Here is a 21742-nt window from a genome sequence, read left to right as displayed (position 1 = left end):
CCCCTCCACCCCCCCCCCCCCCCGCCCCCCCCTGCCCTCCCCTGCCCTCCCCTCCCCTCCCTCCCTTCCCTCCCCTGCCCCCCTCCCCTCCCCTCCCTCCCCTTTTCCTCTCCCCTTTTCCTCTCCCTCTCCTCTTTGTCCTCCTTCCCCTTTCCAAGTGCCATGGCCTGGCCTCAGTTTCTCTGCTCTCCACAGTCCCCACCCCATCTGCCCCCAACACACATGTAAGAAACCCCTGGGGGCAGGCTCCTCGGTCACCCCCTCTCCTTCCCTACTGGCAGATCCTCACTTTTTGAACAACAAGGAGATGTCGGATGTGGCCTTCCTTGTGGAAGGAAAGCTGTTCTATGCACATAGAGTCCTGCTGGTGACAGCCTCTAACAGGTAGGCAACCCGGGTGATGAGGCCTCAGCTGCCGGGAGGCTGGGCGGCCTCGTGTGGATACAAGGCGATGCGCAGGCTGGAGAAGAGCCTCTGCCCCCGCGGGGAGGTCACGGAGCGCGGAGGGCCCATCCGCCCCACGGCGGGCACGGGACAGGTTGACGGAGGGACAGTCGAGATGGGACCCAGAGTTCTCCAGGAGGAGCTCCGAGGCTGTATCCTTTCTGGCCAACTTGCTGCCTTTGATTATTAGTAAACATAAATGTTCTGGCACGAAAGTCAGTTTTCCAGCCGCAGGCGTCACAGTCACTCATCTGGGGGGCAGCAGGGACAGAAGGGGCCCAGCCCAGCCGTCTGGACGATGTAAAACGTCACTCGCCGAGAATTATTTTGAGAGCACGGCAGTAATTTCTAAAATGCTCCTGTTCCTGGTGGCCAGTCAGGTGGCGGACGGTGCCGTCGCCACACGGCCATGGAGTGAAAGTCACGTTCAAGCCCCGTCCTGTCTCATCTCCTTGGCTCCAGGTTCAAGACACTGATGACCAATAAATCAGAGCAAGATGGCGACAGCAGCAAAACCATTGAGGTCGGTGACATGAAGTACCACATTTTTCAGGTATGTGGACCTCAGTGCTGCACGCTTCTCAAGGGATGCCCCCTTCCCCCAGGAGCCCCACCCTGGCTTGTCCGTCTGGGCGGGAGCAGCCGTGAGTCGGTCATAATCTTCCCCTCTGTCCCCAGTGCCTTCTGTGTTTTGCTGAATCTCAGTGGTCAGGTTGGAGCATCTAGGTTTTTCCCAGGCAAAGGTAGCCATTCCATTGTGACTTTGTAGCTTCAGAGCCTGTCTCGTGGGCCCTGAGCTCTAACCACCGGGTGAGGGGGCCGGGCAGACTGATGGACGTGTAAGGACAGGCGCACAGCACACGTGCAGCATGTGAGTCCTTGCTCCCCGGAGTGAGCTCCCAGAGTACAGACGTTGCCCGCGTGCTTGTTGGGAATGCAGAACCTCAGGCCCCACCCCAGACACCCCACATTTTAATAAGACCCCGGTGGGTGGAGGGTGACGTGCGCGTGCGCTGGTGTAAATCAGTCACTCCTCCCGAGCATCAGACCCCAGCCATGCCGGCCAAGCAGAAAAGGCTATGGTGAGCCCATCCTGGGTGTGGAAGATCAAGGTCAGGGCTTTCGATCTCTAAGCTTCCGAGAACCTCAGAGGTTGCGTAATGGAAACTCCACAGGCTGGCCACCAGCAGGCGGGGTCTGCAGGAGGAGGCTGGCTGGGGTCTACGCTGAGCCCCGGTGGGGAGCTCCTTTCTCCAGTGATCTCCAGGCTGCAGGCATGACCCTCAGGGGCTGAGACTGAGGCCAAGAGGCAGCTGGTGGGTGGGTCCAGGACCTGGCCTTGCACAGGACAGGCTTGTGACTTAACGGGAGAGATCACAGCCTCACAGAAGCATTAGGAGCCACCATCTACAAGGGTTTAGTCCCTCTCTCATGTTCCCTATAGTCATTTATTTAGCATTTAGTCACTTACGGGTACCGTGGAGACAGCAGTAAACGGGACAGGGACCCTGCCCTCCACGAGACAGGGTTATGAATTAATGGTATAGGTGTGGTGGGGAAGGCACTGGGAGAGCAGGACGGGGCATCTAACCCAACGCTGCGGAGGAGGAGGAAGTTTCTTGGAGGACGAGGGCAGCCGGCCAGGTATCGGGAGCTCCAGGTAGAGGAAGAAGTGCACGCAGGGTCTGAAAGCCAGAGACCACGACCTGTTCAGGAAATGCCCTCTGGCCTAGTCGCGGCAGCGATTCAGAAGAACATCCAGAATGAGGCTGAAGCTGCGCCCAAGAGCCATAGCATGAAGGGCCTGAGCTTTAACCCAAGGACAGATGGAAGCTACTAGGAGGCCACCATCATCACAGACACTTAGCCAGGCGTGGTTCCAAGTGCTTTGCCCCTGTTCTTCAGTTAAGCTTCACAGCACAGTCCTAGGAGGTGCAGGTTTGTTATCGCCCCTTGGTAGATGAGGGGTCACAGGCACAGAGAAGTTTGGTAACTTGTCTAAGGTCACAGAGCTGAGAAGTGACTGAGCCAGGATTCAATCTTAGGATGTGTGGAATGGTCCAGTTTGCATTACCTCACTCACTCTGGAGGGTGAGGAAAGGACTGGAGGGGGCGTGACTGCAGCCAGGGGACCAGATAGGAGGCTGTTGAGAAATCCAGCTAAGTGATGATGGTGACCAGGTAGTGGCAGCAGGATGGAGGGAAGTGGGCGAGGGGAGAGTGGATGGAACTCGGCGACTCATCGGGGTGGGAGACCCAGGGTCTGGCATAGGGTGTCTCCCCTCCCCCCTTTTCCCGTCCCTTGAGCCAAACTCACTGGGGAGAGGAGCAGCTCTAGAAACTTACTTGGCTAAGAAGCCCAGAGTCCAGGTGAGTTGGAGCATGAGGTGGGGTCAGGCTCTGACACAGGAGGTGGGTCTGAGAAGGGCAGAAGGGATTGGGCGGGAGTCGCGAGGCGGGGGAGCAAGGGCACACGTGTGGCTCGGGTGACCACTGCCATCAAGGCTGCATTCACTCAGCAGGGGAGGATGCCTGTTCCAGGACAGGCTGGGCAGCCCTTGATGACTTCTCGGGGTTGTCACGAGGGTAGACGGGGACAACAGGTCTAACGTCGGGGCACACGTGAGCCTGGGCATATTAGCCTCTGGCCTCGCCCCATGGGTCCTCTGGGGACAGAGCTCTGCCATCACTGGGGGGAGCCCGAAGCCATCAGTCCAGGGCCGGTGCTCCCTAAAAAAGCCTAAAAGTTTCAGAGCAGCCCCCAAACATCTCATTGGCTCTCACAGCACGAAGAGAAATGGCGGTCATTATTTGTTTTCTAGAACAGGAAACAGAGGCCCAAGGAGATCTAAGCAGTGCTATCATCCAATAGAAAGATAATGCAGGCCACACAGGTAATTTAAAATCGCTTAGTAGCAACAGAAACAAAAAGGAACAGGTGAAATGAATTTTAATATTATTTAACTTAATATAGCCAAAATAGTATCATTTCAACCTATAAAAAATTAATGAAATGTTTTTTTTTTTTTTCACACTAAGTGTTCAAAATCCAGTTTTGACACAACACGTGTTAATTCAGAGCAGCCACGTTTCAAATGCTCAGAAGCCACACATGGCCAGTGGCTATTGCATTAGCACCGGTCTAGACACTTGCCAAGGTCACTGCCGACTAAACCCAGGCCTTTGGGGGAGAGCCCTGCCATTGTGACGTGGCTCTTGACCCCAGGCCTGTCCCTGCAGCATCAGTGGCCTCCCTGTGGTCACGTTCCTGGTGGCCCACTCTGGGCAGGAAGAAGCCTGGCAGCCCCTGCAGCCGGTCCTGACAGCTGCTCACAGGACGGCCAGCCCAGCCCCACAGGCTGCCCGCCAGCAGCCCAGCTCCCTCAGCCAGCCTCCAAAAGGGCAGTTCTGCTCTGACTTCTGTGGACTCGTGTGCATTCAGGTGACCTCAGGGAGATGCCTGGGCCTGGCCAAAACCAGCTACCAAATGCAGCAGGAGGCTGCCTTCCAGGCCAGGAAGGGGAGCTGCAGGCTGTCACCTGTCTCCGAGCCTCCTCTATCCCTGGGCCCCTTCTCACCTAGGGGCTGCCCTGAGGCCATCCCTTAGCGAAGAATCCCTGCAGATGTGACCTACCCCACTCCCAGCCCTGGGCGTTCAGGGCTGTCCTGCTGGTGCCGTGCTCCGCACCCACTCGGCTGCATGGGGATGGCGGAGGAAGCCAGGCGCGGGCCCGGTACCACCTGGAGCCGTGGGACACGTGGACAGATATGTGTGCTGTAGGACCGCCGTGTGAGCTCCAGCAGGGGCTGGGGAAGGCCTTCGGGGGCCCCCGCTCCTCTGAAGGGGAGAGACTGATGTCTCCTGGAGAGGCCTTGGGCCTGGATGAGGCCGGTGGGCCCTCCCCACTCCCCCGCCTCCCCCAGGTTGGGCTCCTTCCCTCTGGTGCCGCTTCCAGCCTGGGGGCCAGTCCTAACAGAGCCTGACTGTGCTGGCTGGAGCCATGTTTACTTACACACTTGCCAGCTCCTTGCTGGGGCCATTTCTTCAGCCAACCAGGGAGAATCATTTTTCTTTTTCCAACTGGGAAACTCCCCAGTGTCCAGCATGATGGCAGAGCTTGTAACTCAGACCTCAGCGGAACTAAAATGTAGCCTCCCTCCCGACAGGCCACCTCATGTGGCGTCCCAGGGCCCTCTGCTCCCAAGAACCCTGAAGGTCCTGGGCTGGTCAGCAAGGTGACCTCTAGACCAGATCCCTGTCCCAGCTCTGCAACTTACTTTCCAGGAGGGAGTCGGGATCTGGCTGTCACCTCCACGTGGAGGCCTAGCGCCGACAGGGAGGTCAGGAGTTGGGATCCTGAGGGTGGCCCGTCAGACAGTCGCCCCCTCAGAGCCCCACCTCCCCCTCTCCCAGCCCCAGACTTAGAATTTCGGTAAAAGGAGAAACGAGCGGCATGGTGCCTGGTGGTGAGCTGGAAGGGTTCTGGGGAGGGGCTCAGCCCCCCTCCCTGGCCTCAGTTTCCCCAGCTGTGAGTACTGTCTGCCCTCCTGGGCTCACAGGCCTGTCGTGAGGATTGAAGTGAAACCACTCTGTGGAAGGAAGCTTGCCACACGCATTCCAGGGAAAACACAAAAATGTCTGACGAGAGTCGGGGGAGGCGCAGACGTCAGCACACAGAGGTCAGGGGGCACCAGGAGGCCGGCAGCGGCTGGAGTGGCACTCCATGGGTGCCGGGCGAGGACTTCGGTGCTGTGGGTCCATCTGGCGCTCACACCGGGCCTCTCCTCCCTACAGATGATGATGCAGTATCTGTACTACGGGGGAACAGAATCCATGGACATCCCCACCGGCGACATCCTGGAGGTGAGGACCTGGCCGGTCTACCCGGCCCCAGGGGGAGGAGCAGGGAGGCTATGAGCCTGGCCCCCAGTCCCGCCATGCCTGTGTCCCCGGCCTGCGACATCTTCCAGGTCTCAACCCCGCTCTCAGAAACACAGCACTTGGAGAGATGAGGAGGGAAGGAAGGTGGCCTCTGCAAGGACCTCCTGGTTCCCTGCTGGTCCTTGCTCTTCTGGCGAGGGGAAGCGCCGTTCCAAGAGAGTGTGGGAAATTGTGCACCCACGGAGCCCGGCCTCCCGGGCCACACCTCGGGGTTAGAAAGGGCCACCCCTGAGGACGGAAAGCCCAGGAGGATCAGAAGGCAGCGAGGCCTTCCCCTCACCAGGTCGCTGCTCAGAGAACGGACCCGCTGCTGGCCGTGCACCTGGCTAGAGGTAGATGAGCGGGCAGCTTGTAGCTGAAGGCCTCCTGACGTCAGAAATCCCAAGCAGCGTCTGTCACCCATCCGGTGCCGCCCGAGGTGTCCCAGCCAGTGCGTAGAGAGCCTAGAGTAGAAATAAATCTAGGCCGCCAGACTTGACTGGCAGCGGGGTAGGGCCCTGGAGGTCGGGAGGAAGCGGAGCACACAGCACAAAGCAGCCGTCTGTTCCGTGATGCCTGGGCCGCAGACCTGGCCATGCATACCCACGGCCTCCTTTGCCTCCTGCCAGCTGCTGTCAGCTGCCAGCTTGTTCCAGCTGGACGCCCTGCAGCGGCACTGCGAGATCCTGTGCTCCCAGACCCTGAGCGTGGAGAGCGCCGTGAACACCTACAAGTATGCCAAGGTGAGGACCCCTGATGCCCGCCGGCTGCCTCCCAACACACACTCTGCTCCACTGTGGCCTGGCTAGAAAATGCAGGTGGCCAGGCAGCTCTGAAGGGCACTGTAAGTCCCTCTGTGGCCTGGCGTCAGTGGGGCAGCATCGCAGCCTGGGAGCTGAGCTGTGAGCCGGGTGGATCTCAGTTCCCATCCCAGCCGTGCTGCGCCAGGCTGTGAGACCTGGGCCAAGGAGCTGAGCCTCTCTGAGTCAAATCAGCTCCCCAGGCACTACTTGATTTGCTTCCCGGCACGGCCCTCCTTATTCTTCCTCCTCTCAGCAAACGCCATGGTCACCTGCCACATCTAGAAACGCTCCTGAAACACATCAGCAGTCCCTCCCCTTCCCTCCATCTCCATTGTCCCCTCCCGTGGACAAGTGCTGCCCTGGCCTCCACACTTCCTGGCTTTCACCCTGCAATCCACAAGACTCTTGGAAAAGTGTAAAGACCGTGTCACTCCCCTACGTAAACCCTCCAAAGGTTTTCCACTGCAAACTAAATAAAATCCAGCCCTTATCTGTCGCCCATTACGTGGGCCCCAGGACCCTGTCCACATCTCCCCTTCCGATGCCGCCCCTCTGCCTTCACCCAGCCACGCGGCCCGCGTCTCTCAACTCACTCCCACCACAGAACTCCTGCGATCACTGTCCCCTCCCCTCCGGTAAAGCTCTTCCCAAGCCCTGTTGATTTCCCCAGGCCTCCCCCGAGTCACACACCTCTCTGTCCCTTCACCCACTCTCACGTCCTCACAGCACTGACCACAGTCTGTGGTTTCCTGGCCTGGTTGGTTCCTTGGCTTCCCTGTCTTCCTGAACTGGAACATCAGCTCTGAGACAGCATCGCAGACCTGGGCCTCGAGGCCTGCGCCCAGCACCTGGCCCAGAGCGGGCACTCCATATTTGTTGACCTAAAATAGTTACTGAGCATTTACCAGGTGAACACTCGTGTGCTGGACATACCACAGTGGGCAGTCCCTGCCCTTAGTGAGGGAGCTGCCAATCCAATAGGGATGACTGGCATTCAACAAGCCATCACCAGCGGGACCTAGGCCAAGAACAAGATTTCAGGGATGTTCCTGGTGGCACGGCTGGGATTTGAACCCCGATCAGTCTAACCCCAAGGAGAGGCTTATGGAAGGAATTCAGATAAGGGGCCAGTCGCCCCAAGAGATAGGACATGCCTCCCCCAGGTTGAGGCTTGAAGCTGGGCCTTAGCCCATGGGTACTATTTGGAGGTGAGGGTAGGGGGAGGTTTCAGGCAGGGCTGTGCTGACACAGTGGGTCTCACCCCCTCCCTCTCCCTGCCCCACAGATCCACAGCGCCCCCGAACTGGCCCTGTTCTGTGAGGGCTTCTTCCTCAAGCACATGAAGGCCCTGCTCGAGCAGGACTCCTTCCGGCAGCTCATCTACGGCCGCAGCAGCAAAGTGCAGGGCCTGGACCCCCTGCAGGACCTGCAGAGCACCCTGGCAGAGCGCGTGCACTCTCTCTACGTCACCTCACGTGTGTGAGGTTGGGGGATGGCTGGCTCTGGGCCAGGCTCTGTCGCCAGGCATCCTAGCGGGTGGGAAGGGCCGGGAGCAAGTGCTTCCCGGGGTGTCTGGGCCAGCACGTAGCTGCGGCCTGTGGACACGCTGGGGCCCTGCTGGGTGGAGGCTGGTTACAGGCCCTCTTGGAGCCAGACCTGGGCAGGCCCAGAACTAACCACTGGCTCAACCAGTGATGGGCCAAGGGCAGGTGTGGCCAAAAGGTGCTCTTCCCCCAACCCTTCCCCGACACCTACCGCTCGCACCTTGAGGGCCGCCATGCACTCACCCTCATGTGATCCTGATTCAGCTCTGCTCAACACAGCTTCAGATCGTGCCCTCCCCCTGGGGCCTCAGGCAGCTCAGACTGTCCAAACTGGGGCTCTTCGGGGGTGTGGGCATCCTTATGAGTGTACAGAATGTATGTTCTGTCTGGGCCCCGGGCCATTTCAGTCAAAACTTGGTATTTTCCCTCAATGTCACGTCCGAAAGGCTGCCCAAACCCTGAACTTATTCAGGGCTGTGCCTTTGAAAGACTTGATGTGGGCCTCCAGGGGGCCGGGGATCGTGCACAGAGAGTCACTTGGAGTCCGTTCTCTTGGTGTCTGGCCTCCTCTGGGGTCGGGGTCGGGCCGGTGCGGGGGGAGTCGCCGTCCTGCTCAGAGAGTGGTTGGCAGAAGGCAGTTAGTTAGTTCCCCTGAACGCCTTTAACGCTTTTGGTCTGAGCCAAAGAGTGGCGTGGGGTACGGTGGAGGAGCCTGGTGGCCTCAGCTTTTGTTGCTGCTGTTTTCAGGGTCGATGCTGAAATCCCAAGCCTAGAATTAGGCTGCCTCTGTGGGCTCCAGAGGCAGAGCCCTAAACGGCCCCCCTGGTCCAGTTTCTCCAGTGAAAAATTTGGATTGGAGAGCAGGGGCCACACTTCGCACCGGGAACTGCGGGTCTTGGGGATTTAAAGGACGGGGCATGGGTGGAAGGGAAGGACTGGGAGAGGAGGCCCTTCTACTTCTTCCCCGCTACCTGCCTCTGACATTCTGCAGGCTCCAGGCTCTCCTGGGGTGGAAACACATCGTTGGGCCTAGACCCTTGTCGTATTTATGGGCCAGACACTGGGGGCACCTTCTGGACAGCTTGTGCTGGATGTCGCCTTCAGCTGTCTGGCCGTACCTTAGAAACTATTTATTCACCAGAAGCCCCAGGCACTTTAGGAGGTGTCACTTCGGTCACCTTGAAAAACCCCTGGGGGCTTGCAACCGTGGAAAATATTTTCAACTAGCAGCTTGAGCTGGATGTACAAAGGAATAGGCGTTATCTTACTGCTGTAATATTGTACGATACTGTAACTATATATTAATGTTGTCACTTATTGTAAATGTACTATGGTTTTATTAACAATAAACACTTGTTAACAATGACCTTGGCCTCATGGCTCCTGACAGAGGGTTACCCAAAGTTCAGAGCTGGGGAGGAGCCCATTTAGGACCAGGAAGAGAACCCAGAGCTGATTCCCTGGTTACTTGGGGCACTCATGTCTCAGAGGGTAAGAACCCCTGCTGGAAGCTGTGCTGTGGCCACCTGCCAACCCCTGTCCTACCTTACTTAGTACCTGAACCTGGGTCCAGCCCTCGCTGGGCCTTAGTTTTCCCTGTTCTGTCAAATGGGGTAGGTGTGTTCCCATTCGTTAAGCACTTAAGTGCCACTGAGCTGGACTGGAAGGACGGGAACACAATGCCAGGAATAAGACAGCTGTCAGATTTTTCACAGAACTGGAACAAATAATCCTAAAATTTATATGGAACCACAAAAGACCGAGAATAGCCAAAGCAATCCTGAGGAAAAAGAAAGCAGGAGGCCTAACCCTCCCAGACTTCAGACAATACTACAAAGCTACAGTAATTAAAACAACATGGTGTTGGCACAGAAACAGACATATGGATCAGTGGAACAGAACAGACAGCCCAGAAATAAACCCACTCACCTATGGTCAATTAATCTTCAACAAAGGAGGCAAGAATATACAGTGGAAAAAAGACAATCTCTTCAGCAAGTGGTGTTGGGAAAGCTGGACAGCCGCATGCAAATCAATGAAGTTAGAACATACCCTCACACCATACCCAAAAATAAACTCAAAATGGCTTAAAGACTTACTTAAATATAAGACATGACACCATACAACTCCTAAAAGAGAACATGGGCAAAACACTCTCTGACATAAATCATACCAATGTTTTCTTAGGTCAGTCTCCCAAGGCAACAGAAATAAAAGCAAAAATAAACAAATGGGACCTAATCAAACTTAGTAAGCTTTTGCAAAGCAAAGGAAACCATCGATGAAACAAACAACCTACAGACTGGGAGAAAATATTCACAAATGATGTGACCAACGAGGGCTTAATTTCCAAAATATACAAACAGCTCATACAGCTCAATATCAAAAAACAAACAACCCACCCAATCGAAAAATGGGCAGAAGACATAAAGAGACATTTCTCCAAAGATATACAAATGGCCAATAGGCACATGAAAAGATGCTAATTATTAGAGAAATGCAAATCAAAACTACAATGAGGTACCACCTCACCTCGTCAGAATGGCCATCATCAAAAAGTCTACAAACAATAAATGCTGGAGAGGGTGTGGAGAAAAGGGAACCCTCCTACACTGTTGGTGGGAATGTAAATTGGTACAGTCACTATGGAGAACAGTATGGAGGTTCCTCAAAAACTAAACATAGAGTTGCCATATGACCCAGTAATCCCATTCCTGGGTATATATCCAAAAAAATCTATAATTCAAAAAGATACATGCACCCCTATGTTCACAGCAGCACTATTTACAATAGCCAAGACATGGAAACAACCTAAACGTCCATGGACAGATGGATAAAGAACATGTGGAACATACATACAATGGAATATTACTCAGCCATGAAAAAGAACTCAGCAACACAGATGGACCTAGAGATTATCGTACTAAGTGAAGTCAGACACAGAAGGACAAATACCATATGATATCACTTATATGTGGAATCTAAAATACGACACAAATGAGCGTATCTATGAAACGGACTCAGAGCACAGACCTGTGGTTGCCACGGGGGAGGGCTGTGGGGGAGGGGTAAACTGGGAGTTTGGGATTAGCAGACGCAAAGCATTATATACAGAAGGCATCAACAACTAGGTCCTACTGAACAGCACAGGAACTAGATTCAATATCCTATGATAAACCATAATGGAAAATACAAAAAAGGAGATATATATATATAACTGAATCACTTTGCTGTAGAGCAGAAATTAACATTGTAAATCAACTATACTTAAAAGTGTTTAGAAAGACAGCTGCCAGAGGGCTTTGCTGACCTGCCCCGAGGCCAGGTTCCCCACACCCCTGATGCAGGGGGCTGCTGGGATAGTTGTTTGCAAACCCTCCCTCACACAGTCAAAATCTGTGTGGCCCAGCACAGGAAGAGGGGGGCCTGAGGAGGGACCCTGCTGAGCCGAAGCTGGCTGTGTTACCTGTTAATGCAGGGAGGACCGGAAGCCGGTGACTCAGGCCCAAGGGTTTTCTGGGGTCGGCTGTAGTTTGTCTTAGGTGCAAAGTCCAGGCAGAAATAAAGGCTTTGAAAAACGTTTCCTGCCTGCAGCAGGCAGAGAAATTCCTAAGGCCGCTGGGAACACTGACTGGAGTGGCTGTGGTTCGGTGACCGACAGGCCAGGACTCAGGAGCTGGGGGACAACGTGAAGACCGCACAGGGTCAGTCCCGGGAAAGGCCTGCTGTGGGCTTTGCTTGGTGGAGCCCAGGCAGGGCAGCCTGGGGCCCTGGCCTCTGTGGGGAGAGGGCTCAGCACGGACCATGGCGCCCTCTGGGGGCCTTGGGGAGGAGACGCGCCCCTCGGCACCATCCTCCTGGTTCGAGGCCCCAGAGGGAGCTTGCGGGGTGGTCCCTCCCCAGCACTCGCCACCTGCAGGGGATCCCCCGCGGAGGTCCGTGTCCACCCTCCCCACAAGTCCCCCAGCCCTGCAGGACGTGCCTCAGTCAAGCACGCAGCCTAAGAGACAAGATCTAGTCAGCACCTGGCTCCACACGGGAGCTCAGCCATATTTTCTCTTTTTGGGGGGCAGACGGTTGAAGGGAAGGTGAGATAAGGGAGGGGTGGGACCCTTTTGAGCCTGCGTGTAGCAGAAACACGCTCTAAAGCAGGCACTTAAATAATTAGAAAAAAATCAGACATTCTCCAAGGGGCCAGGAGGACTAGAACGGAAATGGGGGTGTGTCTGGTCACCTCACTTGCCCCGGCGGCCGGGCCTCCTCGTCGGGCCGCTGCTCCGGAGCATGGGGGCACCTCTCGTCCGCTGCCTGCTCCAGGCTGTCGGCAGCCAAAGAAGACAGTGAACTTCTCCTTAGCAGGAGTCCCTGAAAAGCAAGGGGGACTTGGTTCTACTCTAGCTGCCCCGCAGGCAGTGAAAGCTGGGCTAACTCAGCCGGAATCTCCACAGGAAAGCCATCCAGAGCAGAGGGAGCCCGAGTCCAGCCACCAAGGCCCACACCGAGCCTGCCCTCCTCAGCAGTGTCCGGCCCCCTGCTTTCCTCCTCCCCATACTTCCCTTTCCTTTCTGCTCCTGCCGGTTGGTTGCCCGATAGCATCCAGATGCCGGATTATCACAGCTTTCTCCTCAGCAGAAGCGACACAAGAACAGCTTCAGCATCTCCCTTTCCTGCCACCCCACCCTTCTGCAGAATCCACACCACCTTTCAACTTTCACCAGTTGTTTACAGAGTGGAGGGCAGCCGTCTGGAGTCTGAACTGCCTATTCAGGCCCTGGGGATGCCAACCCCGCCCCCTCCAGGCCTTCGGACCGGCTGGTGTAATGGCCTCTGATAATGAGTCTACATTTGTCCAAGGTGACGGTCACTGATTTCCTTCCCCTCCCCCAGCCTCACAGCCCCCTTTGTGTCATCTCCTGGTCACCCCGGAGTCCTCCGGGACTGTGGGGGACAGATGAGCACTGGAAGCGCTGAAGCCGGCCAGTACTGGCCCCCTCCCAGCTGGGGGGGGGGGGGCGGGGTGGGGGGGTGGAGACCATTGAGGACTCTTCTTTGTTCAGGCTTCTTCAGCCCCTTCCCCAGGCTGGTGGCAGCATTCATAGGCAGCCTATCTGAATTCATTTTGCAAGTGAGATTTCCTGAGACAGCGAGCTTTACAGATGTCACTCTGTCTGGAGGCCAGATGGTGAGGTCTGGGGGAGGCGTGCCTTTTCAGGTTTGGAGGAGAACCCAAGATCACAACCACCAAGTGCAGAGACCTGTTTAGGAACACACGCTTTGCAAGACTGTACATAGTAGGTGAAATGCTCACTTCCTTTTCATGCGCAAAGGGAAAGGCTGTCAGTCAAGAGGCTTGTCAGAGAACACAGAGCTGGCCTGGTCTGACTACAAAGCGCACGCTCCTAGCTGCCCCGGTGGGCCTCTTCTAGCACAGGCTGTGGTTTAGAACAAAGCCAGCCAGGCCTCATTCAGCCCATCTTAGCGCTCGTGGGTAACGGAGCAGCTCCCCGGGTTATACTGGCACATGCCACAGAACCCAGAGAGGCTTGGTGAGTGCCTGCTGCAGGCCAGGCACCGTTCTCAGCTCCTCAGGCCGGCCGCGTGAGGGAGGTGCTGTCATTACCACCCGTGGTTTACAAAGATGTGGACCTGGGTTACGAGGTGTGCCCCAGGTCACAGCAAGGGCCAGGCAGAGCCGGTGTCAAGGCCAGGAAGGCTCCCTGGAGCAGATCAGAGGACGCGCTTTGGGGCTAGAGGGGCCGAGCAAGGGCCCGGCCGATCTGGGTCCTGCAGCTGTGGGACGATGTGGCTGGAGAGCTTTAAGATGCCACTCGGCTCAGACCATTTGGGGCTGTGACTTTGCTTTTCAGCTACTCTCCTTAAGAAAATCCTCTTTGAAAGGCAGGCTCAGGCACTCACCTGAGAAAAATGGATCAAATTTTTTTTTTCATCTCTAAACTTTCCTTCAGACTTAATAGGGGGTCTGCAGCTCCAGGAGACAAAAGGCCCTACGCCTACGGGGACAAGGCGCGGTAGCCCCAGGTACGCAGTCAGAATCTGCTTGTCTCCCCATGGCCATCTGTCCTGGGAGTTGCACGTTTAATCCTCTTTGGTCCAGAAGCTCCCTTTCCTTCCCCGTCCACACGCTAGACTTCTAGGAACCAGATTACCTATCAGGGCTGAGGAAAGGATCTATTTGGACTCACAGAGGACCAGTCCTTTTAAAGTCTATGAAAAACCAAGGAAGATCAGTAACCAAGGCCACCACATGAATTTTTTTAAAATAAGGAAAAATACAGAAGCTGAAATCCAACCCGGTCAGCGAGCTCCGAAGGATCGCCATTAACCCACATGCGGAAGCGGGGAGAAAGGTGGATCAGAACCAGAGCGCGACGGAACTGACTTCCACTCTGAGCTCTCCTTGCACCTGGTGACGTGCATGAGGAACAATCCTACAGGACCAGCAGAGGGGAAATTCCCTGGCCATCCAGTGGCTAGGACTCTACGCTTCCACTGCAGGGGGCCCTGGTTCGATCCCTGGTTGGGGATGCAGGGTCAAGGTTTCAATAACAATGGTATCAGATTCAGGACTGGAAAGCAGACACCATCAAACATTCCAAAATACACATGAAGCCACAACATAATTTCTGTGGAGAGGACCAAACGACCTGACAGGAGCTAGGCAGGAGAGGCCCAGCTAGCTGGCTTCCAGGTGCCATCCCAAGTCCCTCGGAACCACCACAGTGAGCACCGGTCAGCACGGCCACTTCTCCCATGGGCTCCTGGGTCCGTAAGCCCTGGCCACGCTGCCCACCCTCGGCCTTGATGCCAGCACCCTCCCAAGTGTACCAGCAGCCAAGATCCACCAAAAGATCTGAGCAAAGTGCAACTTCCACCTACATTCAGTTGACAAGCACACAGGCAGCTGATCTTTCTAGGATATAATTTATTAAAAATAGATTCTCTAACCCCCTCAATCCCTGCTAGCAAAAGGGTCTTTCCCAACAGTTTTTCCCAAATGGGTGAAATACCAGGTATTGGGGACTCAGATGTCATATCCTTCCTCTCCTAAGAACTCAGGCTTTTCTGGGCCACTGCCAGGGCCAGAAGAGGAACGGCACACGGCAGTGTGGGTCCCAGGACGCCAGTCCTGGCTGGACTAGAGCCTCTGCGGCTCCAGGCCCCAGGGAGTTTGGACGAGTTCATAACAAGAGGCCCCGGTGCTCCCCCAGCAGCCTCCTGAACATCCCCAGAAGACTGTGTACTTGACGCCCGAGAAGGAACAAGAGCCAGCGTGGCTTCTACACGTGCGAGAAGGAACCGAAAAACCTGGGCCCAAAGCAAACTATGAACGAATGGGGAGACAGGCCTGGACTGGGGGGAGGAGAGACGGTGCCGGAGGATGGCCAAGCATCGAGTTCTAAGCCGACCCACTCAGAAGTGACTGCTTTTAATAGTCTAGTCAGCTGCCACTCCGTGCAGCCAGAGACAGTTCCGAAAGTCAGGGTATCTCCTTACGAGTCAGCCACCGACACCCAAGTTACTCTCCACTATTTCTTCCACTTCAGTTTTGTATCTTTTTTGCTCTTCACATCTCTGTTTTTCTTCAGCTTTTTGTTCTGTTTGGGTTCTTGTTTGGCTTCCAACTTCCTTTTCTTGTCACTGGAGAAGAAAAAACAGTAGTAGGGAGAGAAAGAATGAAGCATGCCTGGATCTGTAACCTTTCAGACTGCTTTGCTTTAAGCTTGCTTTGCTTTGTCTGAAAAAGGGTTTCCGCCATCTGAAACGTGATGTAAGAACGTGCAGTCACACAGCGATGTCCTCTGCAGGCCTACAGGGCATTGTGCTGGGGTCTGGGGGTACACCACACCAACCCAGCTCCTGCCCTGACCAAGCTCTCAGTCTGTGGAGGAACAAATCTACAGCTTAACTCCTGAAATCTGTACACTCCCCCCTCCCACGACTTTAAGAAAAATCCAAGGCATAACAAGGAAAATTCCTTCCCACCACTTACCAGTAAGGATTACCCTGGAAACCAGACATATTATCCCACTGACTGAGGATAGTCCATAATACACAGCATGAAAACTCCCAGGAAAACCATACAATACTTTTTGATGTGTTATTTTAATTTTTCCTAAATGAGAAGAAAACCCAAAGGAATAGTAACTCGGGTACACATTTCAGCTGGCCAGTAGGTTCCTCACAGATAGATTAACGTGAGAATAGCTCGGCAAATGGCCACCTTCCTTTCCCCTTATAGGTTAAAGAATCTCTCCAGTGTCATTTTGCCCTGGAAACAAACACCTCCCTATAAGGGGAGGGTGTGCAATTCTGTCCTGAGACCTAACATCACCTGAATGAAGTGACTGCTCAGAAAACAGAAGGCCTCAAAGAATTCGGAATGACAGTTATCAGTATTTTTACTTCCAGAGGCACAAGCTTTCACGTTTCCCCAGACCCCTCAAGCGCATGAATGGCCACACAGACTGGGTAATGCAGATGGCTCCTCAGGGGCAGTGACAGCCAAACCAACAGTGGGAGAGACTGAGCTCTGCGGAGCACACAACCAGGCCGTCTCCACACCAGGCCCAGAGCCACCACACTCAATACGCAGACATCACGCGCCCTGGGCCGCATCTGCCATATTGTCCAAACCAGAAATTAGGACACACTGATAGCGGGCTTTTGTGCCACATCAGAGACCATCAGGAAAATGAGGCTAGCACCAATGCTGGAATCTTCCAGGTAGCACAGTGATTTATGGAGACAGAAGAGAATATCTGATTTCTGGGAACTATGGTTCGTAGAGTCACAAGACTTCCTCTTTCCAAATAAACTCTTCAGGGGACCCTGTTTATGGCAATGCCAAGAACTCACCCTCCCACAAACCCCCAAACCAGCTGTGGAAGCCTCATCTCCAGAGGCCCAGGGCAGGGGAGGCCTCACTGTCTTCCCAAGGGAATCTCCAGTGAAAGTGCCGCCCCACGGAACCACCGTCATCTACAAACACCGCTCTGCAGAGAAGCAGCTGAGGGCGAAGGTTTTTGAAGAGTAGTCCAGGGAGTCCTGGAGTCCCCCAAGACCCCTCCCGGTGGGCCCCAAAGTCAAAACTATTTTCATAATAATTCTAATACATTATTTGCCTCTTCCACTTTCATTCTCTCCCAATTGTTTTGTTTTCCAGAGGCTCCAAGATGTGTGATAGCACAACAGATTGAATGCAAAAGCAGACAGGAGAATTCAGCTGCTTTCTAGTATGCCAGATATTAAAAAGATTCACAAAAATGTAAATGTAAAACAATGCCACTCTTCTCACTAAAATTTTTATGAAAAAGGTATTTTTAAAAACAAAAAACCCATAATGAGTCCATGACTGTTAATTCTAAATGAATAAACATTTTTTTTTTTTTTTTTTTTGCGATACGCGGGCCTCTCACTGCTGTGGCCTCTCCCGCTGCGGAGCACAGGCTCCAGACGCACAGGCTCAGCGGCCATGGCTCACGGGCCCAGCCGCTCTGCGGCACGTGGGGTCCCCCCGGACCGGGGCACGAACCCATGTCCCCTGCATCGGCAGGCGGACTCCCAACCACTGCGCCACCAGGGAAGCCCAACATTTTTTTTTAATTTCTCAGTTTTTCATTTCTAAAATGGGAAATTTTTTAAATTTAATTTAATTTTTTTATACAGCAGGTTCTTATTAGTTATCTATTTCATACATATTAGTGTATACATGTCAGTCCCGATCTCCCAGTTCATCCCACCACCACCACCACCTCACCCCCACCCCCGCTTTCCCCCCTTGGTATCCATACGTTTGTTCTCTACATCTGTGCCTCTAAAAAGTGGGACATAGTGACAGATAAAACCCACACGCACAAAAGCCCTTTGGGGTCCTCAATAATTTTTATGATATAAAGGAACTCTGAGATCCAAAACTTTGAGAACCATTGGCTTAGAGGAAGGTAAAACTCTGGGCTTTGCAGTGGACAAACCTGGTCCTGATTCTGGCTCTGCCTCTTACTAGCTATATGCTTCTTGGGAAGTCACTTAACACCTGAGAGCCTCAGTTACTTCATCTTTAAAGCAGTGATATACCCATAAAACTCCTAGAAGAGAACATAGGCAAAACATTCTCTGACATAAATCATACCAATGTTTTCTTAGGTCAGGCTCCCAAGCCAATAGAAAGAAATAAAAATAACAAATGGGACCTAATCAAACTTACAAGCTTTTGCACAGCAAAGGAAACCATAAACACAATGAAAAGACAACCTACAGAGTGGGAGAAAACATCTGCAAATGATGCGATGGACAAGGGCTTAATTTCCAAAATAGACGAACAGCTCGTACACCTTAAGAACAAAAAAAACAACCCAATCGAAAAATGGGTAGAAGACCTGAAGAGACATTTCTCCAAAGACATACAGATGGCCAATAGGCACATGAAAAGATGCTCATCATTGCTAATTATCAGAGAAATGCAAATCAAAACTACAATGAGGTACCATCTCACGCTGGTCAGAATGGCCATCATTAAAAAGTCTACAAATAACAAATGCTGGAGAGGGTGTGGAGAAAAGGGAACCTTCCTACACTGCTGGTGGGAATGTAAAGTTGGTGCAGCCACTGTGAAAAACAGTATGGAGGTTCCTCAGAAAACTAAAAATAGAATTACCATATGATCCAGCAATCCCACTCCTGGGCATATATCCGGACAAAACTATAATTCAAAAAGATACATGCACCCCTATGTTCACAGCAGCACTATTCACAATAGCCAAGACATGGAAACAACCTACATGTCCATCAACAGAGGGATAATGGATAAAGAAGATGTAGTACAGATATACAATCGGATACTACTCAGCTGTAAAAAAGAACGAAATAATGCCATTTGCAGCAACATGGATGCAACTAGAGTTTATCATACTAAGTGAAATAAGTCAGAAAGACAAATACTGTATGATACCACTTATGTGTGGAATCTAAAAATGACACAAACTGAACCTATCTATGAAACAGAAACAGGGACTTCCCCGGTGGTCCAGTGGGTAAGGCTCCACACCCCCAATGTAGGGGGCCCGGGTTCGATCCCTGGTCGGGGAACTAGATCCAGCGTGCGTGCCGCACTAAGAGTCCTGCATGCCACAACTAAGAGGTCCGCATGCCGCAACTAAAAGATCCTGCATGCTGCAAGGAAGATCCCGCATGCCACAAATAAGACCCAGCACAGCCCAAATAAATAAATAAATAAATATTAAGGGGAAAAAAAGAGATCAATAGAGCAAATCTGGGAAAAAGACAGGGCCACAGCAATTTAAAAAAGCACAAATAACGAAGAAGCTGTGTGTTTTCTCAAGGAAAGTTTCAAAAAAGACATACACAAATTGAACTATATATGTGTATAACACACATAAAACCCTATTAAAAAAGCAAAATAATAACCAGGTTTGAGGGGGTAGAGTGAAAGGGTGAGTTTAGAGAGGTCAAGCTTAATAAGCCTGAAAAAAACCCAAAACAACAGAAACAGAATCTCAGAGATAGAGAACAGACTGTGGGTTGCCAAGGGGGAGGGGGCGTGAGAAAGGGATGGATTGGGAGTTTGCGATCAGCAGATGCAAACCGGTATATACAGAATGGATAAACAACAAGGTCCTGTGATAAACCATAATAGGAAAGAATATGAAAAAGAATGTATACATATGTATAACTGAGTCACTTTTCTGTACAGCAGTAATTAACACATTATAAATCAATCATACTTCAATAAAAATAAATAAATAAAGCAGTGATGTAAGAAAAAAGCCACCTCTGTTTAGAGCATGAAGGGGATACTGCATTAAAGCCCCCAGGAAGTGCTCAGGTAGCGGCAACTCCAAGGCTGTTGTTCTCAAGCCTGTCTCCCTGGCATGTCTGAGAATACAGGAGATGCAGAGATCCAGGCCTAAGCAATGGCCCTGCCTGATCGGTGGGAGCTATGATACAAAAATAGCATCCCTCAAAGGAAAGAATAGTGAGTTTCCTCAAAGCTTTTGCTCCAACCTCCAATTTCCTAGAGAAAGTTACCAGCGAAGCAGAGAGGCCAGAATCCCTCCCCTGCCTGATGTACGCCAGCCCCTCACCTTTTCAGGCTGACAACTGAGGCATTCTGCCCGGCTTTGTTCAAAACTTCATTCCATTCTTCATCGTCCCCACGGATTATGTATCTAAAAAATAAAGGGAAATATCAAAGCCTGCTCAAAAGAAGAGAAGGCCGCTTAAAAGAAAATAAGAGAGTGACAACGTTTTCATCACACACGTCCTACCACGAAAGCCAGGCCGAGCTGCACCAGCATTTGAACAGCAGAGAGCAGGGGAAAGGCGTGCAGCTGAGCTCCAGGGACAGGAACTTCACCGGAACAAGCACGGTCAGGCCTGCTAGCAGGGGTCGATCCGCACAGAAGGCAGCTGCCTGACTTCTGCCACCTGACTCTCAGCAACCGCCCACCCGCCCACCAGAGGAGCCTCCTGTCACCCCCAGCATCTCTTTGCTCACCGCCACCTCCACAGCCCACACGCCCTTGGACTGGGCCATGTCTGCCCCACCTCGCCCCACCTCTCTGGGATCTGGCAGTCCTGACAAGTCAAGGCTTTGATGCTGCAAAGCTGTGTGCAGAGCTCAATACTTTGCCCACGGACCTCCTGGCCGCCTCCATCTCACATCCAACAACCACCATCACTAATGACCCGGCAACGGGACTACAGGTCAAAGAGGCTCAGAGGCCACCAAGTCTGGAGCAGTTATTCACATCAATCTACCAGGCGGGTACCACCATTATAGCTGCAGCTCAAAGAGGACTGCAATCTCCAGGGCATGGAGGGTTCTAGAACAAGGGGTTTTGTTGGTTCGTTGGCAGTAGGATCTTTTCTTCAAACAAATTCACATCAAAAGCCAAATATTAAAAAGTGGCCACTGAAAGTGGATGCTCATGGATCAGCATCCCCCTTCCCTAAGGGGCCCGGGGCATGACATGGGACCCAAGGGATCTCTGGAACACGACCTGCAAGTCATGACTTCCATAGTGGCAGAGCTGATCTGGGGAAAACAAATCCTTCAAAATTATGCAATTAGTCAATGAGGAGGTTTTCAGTGGCTAGTGCTTCTAAAAATGATCCCATGAAACACAGCTTCCAGGGCACCCAGGAAGCGAATCAGAAGCAACCAGCAGAGGTTCCGTGCTTCCCACGAGGGGCCTTACTGAGCGAGGTCCAGGTTCTTCAGCTTCCCCACTTCTTTCTTGTGTTTCTCCTGGAACTCCTTTGCTGCTTCGTCCTGTGGTCGAAGTCCCATACAGAGAGTAGGTCAGAGTCAGGCAGGGGACAAATGGCAGGGAAAGGCCAGGGGGCAGAACGTGACCGCGACGACCAGCAGGCCTCTCCTTCTGCACATTTCCCTCCCACAGCGTTAGAGGCAGCTCTTACTCAGTGTGTATGAACATAAAACGTGCCTTCTGAAAACCTAAACGATCAAACAAGTAGTTCACAACAGCAGCTGCCGGACTGCCAGCTCGCACACGCACTCAGCGGGGGGCCTCGTCAAGGGCCGGGTGGGCACGCGAGGGGCAGGGAGACTCGGGGAGCACACCCCTCACACCCCCAGAACACTAGCGCCGGGGACCCTCCTATAGGGGAGAGGCGGACGTTCGGTGTTCATACCAGGTCGTCACTCAGCGTCTTCATCGTGGGCTCCATAACCACGGCCTTCACTGCCACCATTTGCTCCTCGATGGCCTTCTCCTGCACTTCATTAAACAGCTACAAAAGACCAAGGCCAAGAAGCAGAAGATGAAGGAGCAGCAGAGGCCCAGTCACTCGTTACCAAGTCATTCAGCACGCGCCCTGCACGGTTTAGGCGTACACACGCTCACGGGAGGAGCAGGAGATCCCCGACTGGATGCCTCTGCGAGACAACGCGGAACGTTACAGATCCAGCTGAAGTTCCGCGTGTGTGTGTGTGTGTGTGTGTGTGTGTGTGTGTGTGTGTGTGTGTG

At 53.2% G+C, this 21742-nt stretch overlaps 2 protein-coding genes across 6 annotated transcripts in view; one reads left to right on the top strand and one right to left on the bottom strand.

Moving 5' to 3' along the window:
* The window catches only part of ABTB2 (ankyrin repeat and BTB domain containing 2), a 181058-nt gene extending 173235 nt beyond the window's left edge, over positions 1–7823 (top strand). For 2 of the 4 annotated variants that reach the window (XM_029206939.1, XM_029206942.1), the window contains 5 exons: positions 282–384; positions 907–997; positions 5240–5308; positions 5995–6108; positions 7454–7823. In XM_029206939.1, coding sequence (XP_029062772.1) covers positions 282–384; positions 907–997; positions 5240–5308; positions 5995–6108; positions 7454–7651 — 575 coding nt within the window. In that variant the 3' untranslated portion in view covers positions 7652–7823. Of the gene's footprint in view, positions 1–281; positions 385–906; positions 998–3266; positions 3339–3684; positions 5963–5994; positions 6109–7453 lie in introns of those variants that run through there. The other 2 variants (XM_029206941.1, XM_029206940.1) reach the window with 2 other exon arrangements.
* Positions 7824–15143: 7320 nt separating this feature from the next.
* NAT10 (N-acetyltransferase 10) overlaps positions 15144–21742 on the bottom strand; it is a 38739-nt gene continuing 32140 nt past the window's right edge. The window contains exons 25-28 of one of the 2 annotated variants that reach the window (XM_029208344.1): positions 21408–21506; positions 20951–21024; positions 19835–19918; positions 15144–15371 (exon numbers count right to left, since the gene is read on the bottom strand). In XM_029208344.1, the coding sequence (XP_029064177.1) occupies positions 15260–15371; positions 19835–19918; positions 20951–21024; positions 21408–21506 (369 nt within the window). In that variant the 3' untranslated portion in view covers positions 15144–15259. The remainder of the gene's footprint in view (positions 15372–19834; positions 19919–20950; positions 21025–21407; positions 21507–21742) is intronic. The other variant, XM_029208345.1, reaches the window with a different exon arrangement.

Source organism: Monodon monoceros, unplaced genomic scaffold, assembly GCF_005190385.1.
Source record: "Monodon monoceros isolate NGI ecotype Baffin Bay Population unplaced genomic scaffold, NGI_Narwhal_1 Super_Scaffold_7, whole genome shotgun sequence".
In the NCBI taxonomy this organism is placed as follows: domain Eukaryota; kingdom Metazoa; phylum Chordata; class Mammalia; order Artiodactyla; family Monodontidae; genus Monodon; species Monodon monoceros.
Note: the sequence above shows the minus strand (reverse complement) of the source record. Positions and strands in the feature narration are given on the sequence as shown.